The 8,172-nt window shown below is 43.7% G+C and overlaps 1 protein-coding gene across 1 annotated transcript; it reads right to left on the bottom strand.

Annotated features, from left to right (window-relative positions):
- Window positions 1-784: 784 nt before the first annotated feature.
- LOC137043554 (extracellular calcium-sensing receptor-like) lies at window positions 785-6,472 on the bottom strand. Its single transcript, XM_067419853.1, has 7 exons — window positions 6,261-6,472; window positions 5,860-6,151; window positions 4,835-5,620; window positions 4,321-4,548; window positions 4,104-4,227; window positions 3,264-3,990; window positions 785-965 (listed from the first exon to the last, which is right to left on the bottom strand). Exons 1-7 carry the CDS (start codon window positions 6,470-6,472, stop codon window positions 785-787), a joined length of 2,550 nt encoding a protein of 849 aa, XP_067275954.1.
- Between the last annotated feature and the right edge of the window lie 1,700 nt (window positions 6,473-8,172).

Below are 8,172 nucleotides of genomic sequence, written 5' to 3'. Positions count from 1 at the left end.
AGAAAAGTAAAAAATATATACTGTATCAGAAGTGTTTTTATTGTTTAATAATGTTGGTGAAGTTATAATAGAGTCAAAATTATTTAGTTTACATATAATATGGCATATGTATGAGACTTATTGCTTAACCATGTAACCTTTTTAACATCATAAGCAAGATGTATGGCTGTGTTATTGCTGTATTACTGTAAGATATGCAGAAAGTTTAGAAAGAAATTCACTCTATTAAAATGTAATTTCCATTTGTTGTTAGTTGTAAAAAATCAATGTCATTTTTTATTAGGAAGCACATAATGCAGGTCCAGAACATGGCTGTCATGAAGATGGTCACTGAGAGTCCACTGTGCCTATTTCTGACACGGCCTACACTGCAGAGCCTGCCACAGCCTGTGGAGAGCAGAACTAATTGTTCATACAGGTCTGACAGTAGTGTTCATACAGGTCTGACAGTAGTGTTCATACAGGTCTGACAGTAGTGCTATTGTGTTGCTGTCATTAGATTTTGTTTGTCATGGACAAACAAATAAAATGTAATGACAGCAACACAGGCTGTCCATATTAAACTTTTCCAGTTATTACTTTTACGATTTAATTAGAGAGGGAAGCCATTTTATTTTAATGTATTAGTATTTGTATGAATTGTGTACATATGTTTACATTTTGGTTATTCTGTGTTAAATTATCTAATGAAAATCTATTTTATTTTGTACAGCCAGTAATGGTATTTTTTTTATTTTATTTAACCTTTAAACTGTTTTATGATTATTTCTGGGTTCAAAGAGCTTTATGAAGATGAAGATTTGCCCATCATTTGTTTCTTTGTATTTTTCTCTGGTTTTAGCAAAATGATATAGCATTTTGGGGCAAATATGCAAAATAGTAAACCAAAACTTGAAACTAAAATGGCAAATATCTCCACAGCTACAGTGAATTTTCCAGGAGAACTGACATATGCAGGGATAAATGTGTCACGTTACAGACAAAGGAAATGGTGCGAGGACTCAAGTGCAGAAAAGGATATATATTTATAACAAATAAAACATAAATACAAAACAAACACCCCTAAAACTCAAAACATACCAACAGAAGTCACTGGGGGAACGGGAGACGCAGACATTACACAAGGATCCAACACAGACTGACAAACACAAGGAGATATAAAGGGAACAAACAAGGCAGATAATGAGGGAGAACAGGTGGGGCAAATTAACCAATAATCAGATAACAAGGGGGAGGGAACTGACAGGGACACGAGCACATGCTCAACATAACAAAACCCACAAGTGCACACAAGACAGGACAGGCATGTGACATTACCCCCTCCTTAAGGAGCGGCTACCAGACGCTCCACTAGGGACGGGAGGGACAGACCCGGGCGGGACGGGAGGGACAGACCAGGGAGGGACGGGAGGGACAGACCAGGGAGGGACAGACCAAGGAGGGACGGGAGGGACAGACCAGGGAGGCACGGGAGGGACAGACCAGGGGGGCACGGGAGGGACAGACCAGGGGGGCACGGGAGGGACAGACCAGGGGGGCACGGGAGGGACAGACAAAGACAGTACAGACAAGGGAGGGGTAAACAAGGGAGGAACAAGGAAAACAAAAAGTTCAGGAGGCCATGGTGGCCCACAAAGTTCGAATGGCCAGGGCGGCCCACCGAGTTCGGGAGGCCCACCAAGTTCAAGCGGCCGGGGCGGCCCATAGAGTTCAGGCAGCCAGGGCAGTGCGGGTAGAGCAGGGCGCCAGGGAGGCGCGGTGAGAGCAGGGCGCCAGAGAGGCGCGGTGAGTGCAGGGGGCGCCAGGGAGGCGCGGTGAGAGCAGGACGCCTCAGCGGCGCGGTGAGAGCAGGACGCCTCAGCGGCGCGGTGAGAGCAGGACGCCTCAGCGGCGCACGGAGAGCAGGACGCCTCAGCGGCGCACGGAGAGCAGGACGCCTCAGCGGCGCACGGAGAGCAGGACGCCTCAGCGGCGCACGGAGAGCAGGACGCCTCAGCGGCGCACGGAGAGCAGGACGCCTCAGCGGCGCACGGAGAGCAGGACGCCTCAGCGGCGCACGGAGAGCAGGACGCCTCAGCGGCGCACGGAGAGCAGGACGCCTCAGCGGCGCACGGAGAGCAGGACGCCTCAGCGGCGCACGGAGAGCAGGACGCCTCAGCGGCGCACGGAGAGCAGGACGCCTCAGCGGCGCACGGAGAGCAGGACGCCTCAGCGGCGCACGGAGAGCAGGACGCCTCAGCGGCGCACGGAGAGCAGGACGCCTCAGCGGCGCACGGAGAGCAGGACGCCTCAGCGGCGCACGGAGAGCAGGACGCCTCAGCGGCGCACGGAGAGCAGGACGCCTCAGCGGCGCACGGAGAGCAGGACGCCTCAGCGGCGCACGGAGAGCAGGACGCCTCAGCGGCGCACGGAGAGCAGGGCGCCTCAGCGGCGCACGGAGAGCAGGGCGCCTCAGCGGCGCACGGAGAGCAGGGCGCCTCAGCGGCGCACGGAGAGCAGGACGCCTCAGCGGCGCACGGAGAGCGTTGGGGAAACTTCTCCAGTCCAGCAGTATCCACCGGCACTGGGACCACCGGAATACGATCTGCTGGCATTGGGACCACCGGAACATGATCTGCCAGAACTGGGACCACCGGAACACGATCCACCGGCACAGGGACCACTGGAACACGATCTGCCGGAACTGAGACCACCGGCACACGATCCACCGGAACTGGGACCACCGGAACTGCCTCCGGGGCTTCGGATAAAGCCCTGTGCTCCTTCCACGCATGCAGGACTGCCACCACAAACCCTCCCATTACGGCCCTCCAGGCCATGTCTGGACTCGGGATTCCCGGACTCGGGACCCCCGGAACTGGCACCGAGGGAGAACTTCTCTGCTGAGTCCTCATTGTAGGGTTGGATCCTTCTGTCACGTTACAGACAAAGGAAATGGTGCGAGGACTCAAGTGCAGAAAAGGATATATATTTATAACAAATAAAACATAAATACAAAACAAACACCCCTAAAACTCAAAACATACCAACAGAAGTCACTGGGGGAACGGGAGACGCAGACATTACACAAGGATCCAACACAGACTGACAAACACAAGGAGATATAAAGGGAACAAACAAGGCAGATAATGAGGGAGAACAGGTGGGGCAAATTAACCAATAATCAGATAACAAGGGGGAGGGAACTGACAGGGACACGAGCACATGCTCAACATAACAAAACCCACAAGTGCACACAAGACAGGACAGGCATGTGACAAAATGTGAGCCAGACAGCACAGAATATGAGCATACTGAATGTGATGAACTTGGCTTCATTAAAGTTATCAGGGAGCTTCCGAGCAAGAAAAGCTAAAACAAAACACAAGATTGATAGCAGGCCAGTATAACCCAGAACAGCCCAGAAACCAAGAGCTGAACCCAAGTTACATTCCAGTATGATCCTTTCTCTGTAATAGTTCAAGTTCATATATGGGAAAGGAGGGGATATTGTTAACCAAAGCACACATATAAGCACCTGTATCAACGTTAAGGAAACAACACTGAGGCGTTGTTGTACAGGTCCAAACCATTTCATGACATTATTTCCTGGAAGTGTAGCCCTGAACGCCATTAACACCACTATTGTTTTCCCCAGAACACAGGAGATACAGAGGACAAAAGTGATCCCAAATGCTGTGTGACGCAACATACAGGACCACTCAGTCGGCCGTCCAATGACAGTAAGTGAACAGAGAAAACACAGAGACAATGAGAAGAGCAGCAGGAAGCTCAGCTCTGAGTTGTTGGCTCTGACAATAGGCGTTTCTTTGTGAAGATAAAACAGAAAAGATACAAATGCTGTTAATAACACGCCAATAAAGGAGAAAATACAAAGCACCATCCCCATGATTTCTGTATAGGAAAGGAATTCAACCACTTTTAATACACATCGGTCTTTGCTTTCATTCAACCAGTACTCCAAATCACAAGGAAAGCAGTCACTAGAATCTGTGAAGGAATTTCAAGAAAATATTATTTGAATGGAGTGCATCACATCCATCACTTTACCAATGGCCAGTATTATCATACTTTCATAAGGGAATGTACTCAGCATATTTTACCTGTGCCATTACTGATTTCTCCCTCTGCACATGTAATGCAGTCATAACAGCAAACAGGTCTTCCTTTTTGCACAGCTTTCCTATTGCCAGGGAGGCAGCTCTCACTGCACATGGACACAGGCATCTATAAAATAATTTTGTTGACAATAAGTTGCAGAAATTATGATTTGAATTGTTAAATGCTTGTCTTAATGAAATAATTATAGGATCAATGTACCTTTCTAATGTGCCCTGCCCATAGCATGTGTTCCAGATTGATTTGAAGACGTTGCTCTGAAGGCAGTGAGCTGTCATAGACACCCACATGCTTAAACTGCAGACTTCCATCCTCAGCAGGCTGCCAGTTCACCAGGTCATATCTCGCCACTGGATCACCACTTGCATCAAAGAAGATATGTTCTCCTGTTTTTATAGTGAACCTCACATCTTTCATATACTGTAACACCTGAGAAGAAAGTACAGAAACTTTTCAACCTTAATTTTGGCAACACTTTATTTTATAATGACTTATTTTGTTCCATTTACTTACCATAGTAATAACAGCAAATTATGCATAATTACATTCAACTAACCCTAAACCCTAATCCTAACCTTATAGTAAGTAGTAAATATAGTATAATACATGTAGTTACTTAATATTATTCTGTACATAAATATATAATTATAGTGTAACAAACACACCGTAAAATAAAGTGTAACACTATTTATTTAATCTTTTTGTGCTTACATACCTTTTGTGGTGTGGGCAGCTCTTCTTTGCTGCTGTTGATGTAGGATTTGAAGTCTTTTAAAAAATTGTGGAGTGCATGTGCAACAGCATACACTGCAGTGTACGCCTTATGTTCTATCCGTAGCTCTGATATATCAGTATATTCATTTTTCAGCTCTGCCAGTTTCTCTAAGCCAGTACAGCCACCTTCAATGTTCCTAAAAGAACACTGAAAAGCTGTTTCCCAGAATTCTTTTAAAATATTATTGTTTGGTTCTTGACCAGGGTGCACATTCACTAGGAACTCTCGCAGGCCCACAAGGTTAGCATTCACTACAGCAAAGCCCACAGCTCCAGAAAGGAAATGGTATTCCTTTGTTTCTGCAAGATTTCGAGATGTTATCCATGACTCACTGCCAACCCACTGCAGCCCTGTGATGTTGTGTTCTGCAATAACTTTGACAAGGGGGATAAAATCTCCAAATGAGACAAAAGCCACAACTACTCTGGCGGTGCCCTGTTTTATAATTTCCATTGTTTTCAGAAACTGCTCTTGTGGATCAGTCCTTAATATGGCCTCTGAGTACTCAATACAAATCCCCTCTTGTTTTGCAGACTCCTCAAATGCTGCAATGCCATTATTACCATAGTCACTGCGACTCCTTACTGTCCCAACCCAAGTCCAGCCAAAATACTTGACAAGCTGAACCAACGCACTACTTTGGTAATAATCACTGGGTATTGTTCTGAAGAAGGATGGGTATCTTTTTCTGTTACTTAGGCATGCACATGTGGCAAAATGACTGATCTGCAAGAAAAAGAAGTAGAGTATATTAACCATTATTTTTCAGTTATTTTTTCCCCAGTTGTTAATTTACAATATATCATCACAATGCAATGCTACAATATCTTACATAAAACATTGTTTTCTATATTCACACATATTTTCACTTGGTTAAATTTGATTAGATATGTATACATTGGTGCATGTTCCTGCCGTTTATCATACAAATTTTCATTCATAATTATAATAAAAAGAGTTCTTACAACAGGTAAGCTGAATGGACCAACTACAGAAGCCAAGGCTATAGTGGGAGAGGATGTTGACTCTCCAACAATTGCCTGCATAGCGGGTGGTCTAGAACAGGATGTACCACTCAAAGTCTCTTCATAGCCATTCATCAAAGCCATGCCTGCAATGATAGTCTGAGCTATAGAGTTACAGCCGTCATATATCTTATAGCCCAAAGAAACACCAGGCAGCAGTTTTGTACTGTTATTAATTTCCTCAATGGCAAAAATAAATGTCTGAGCGAATTTAAATTCACGCAAGTTCAACCTGTGGAATTAAAGCATCAGTCGTGTAAAACTACATGCAGTATCAAAGAGTCATGTTGTCAAATTATTATTATTATTATTATTATTATCATTAATATCATCATACAAACCTGACACATGTTGTTTGCTCAGGTTTGGAAGTGAAAGAATGCGTCTTTAACAGAGCACTTCTGTGGATTGAGAAAATCGCTCCAATATTGATGTCTCGTTCTGTAGAAAGTAAAGGGAGGGCAGGCTGTCCAAGCAGTCTGCAGACTTGTTCTGAAGCTGGCAAATGGATGCTGTGCACCAGCAGAAGCAGTGACACAGTCCTTTTTGCCATGCCAATGTGTATGTAGGGAAGGAAGCTCTGAGGTAAAACTGTGGTGCATTTTATTGTATCTTAAAATGCCCTATGGGATTGGCATATTGAATAATTTTCATGCTTCATTACAAAAGAAACAGCATTCCAGGGGAAACATATTTGGTAATGCTTTAGATTATAGCCCGGAAAGTACTCCATAAGTAAAGCAAATATACAGCAACTTTCAGTAATTGTAGTTTAACTATAAAGTACGTACAAAGTAGGTATAAGGGGGAAATATGTAATATTAGGGTAATAAAGGGGTAACTATCAGGAAAACTTTCAAAACAGATTTATTACACTTCTTATTTGTTTCTCTTGCTTGGCTTCATCCTCCTCTTGTTCCTCTTCTTTTTCGATCTTGCCACAGATGAATCTTAAAGGCTTAGTTCACCCAAAAATGAAAATTATTTCATTAATTACTCACCCTCATGTCGTTGGACACCCGCAACACCTTCGTTCATCTTCGGAACACAAATGAAGTTATTTTTTTTGAAAGCTGATGGCTGAGAAAGCCTTCAGATAGGCCTCTATTGGCATTCAGTACATTCCCACTCACAAGACCCATAAAGGCACTAAAAACGTTGTTACAAAGTCCATCTAACTACCGTGGCTGTACAATAATTTTACGAAGCGATGAGAATACTTTTTTGTGCGCAAAAAAAATCTAAATAATGACTTTATCAGCCAAGTTATTATCTTCCGTGTAGGTCTCGGACGTGGACTCAAGTGATAGCGGCGCTTCTCCTCACTTCTGTGTCATGTATCTGAACGGTGGATCTCATGCAGAGCTTTGACTGATATAGTTTTTCCCGTTTTTGTCAGTAAATAAAGTAAACACATGGTTTACATATTAACATACTGATATTTATATGTTTCATGAATAATTTTCTTAGACACGTTGATTTGCTGTTTATTAAAATGTTAAGTTTATTAAATTCACAATATGAACACATTCATTAGTAATGCCTAATACAGGCTAAAAAAGCTGGGTTTTTTTATTTACTGAATGTTACAAATAGAATTATATAAATTTACAATATATACACATTCATTATTAATCTCATGCCTAATCTGATTAAAATGGCTTTGTTAATATTTCTTGTTCGTTAAGGCCTACATGAATCACATAGGCATAATTCCAGTTAAAAATGACGAAATTAGACAAAAGTTTATTTTTTTTCTTTTGTTTAATATTTCTGAATTAACATGTCAAACATGAATGTTTAGTTTAGCTGCTTACATTTATCTTACTTGACGTCGAGTTGTGCTGCTAAAATTAGTGCTCAGCCTCAGCAGTTTCTGTGTGACTATAAAGCCAGCCTACTCTGATATGATTGGTTTTATCAAATATTTTGACATTGAAGAGTGGTGACAGACCAATGACGCTCAGATTTACACATACACACACACACACACACACACACACACCTCTGCTTCTGACGTGCAATGCTCTCTGCTCAGAGCTTCTGCGGATAGGAGTGACAGACCAATAAAACGGGACAAAGCCGAAGCTTCCCGCCAGTTTCATATGTTTTGAAGGTTAATCACATATTTTTTAGGGGGGCTGAGGCATACGTTTAGGGGGCCCATCGACGCCCATGGGTGACGCTCCTTCGCAATCACGTCCTCGGTCTCACTTGCTCCTCCCATGTCTCTCGCTCGTTCACCTCGCCACA

This window comes from Pseudorasbora parva, chromosome 16, assembly GCF_024679245.1.
Source record: "Pseudorasbora parva isolate DD20220531a chromosome 16, ASM2467924v1, whole genome shotgun sequence".
NCBI lineage: Eukaryota > Metazoa > Chordata > Actinopteri > Cypriniformes > Gobionidae > Pseudorasbora > Pseudorasbora parva.
This window is presented reverse-complemented; position numbering and strand designations above follow the sequence as displayed.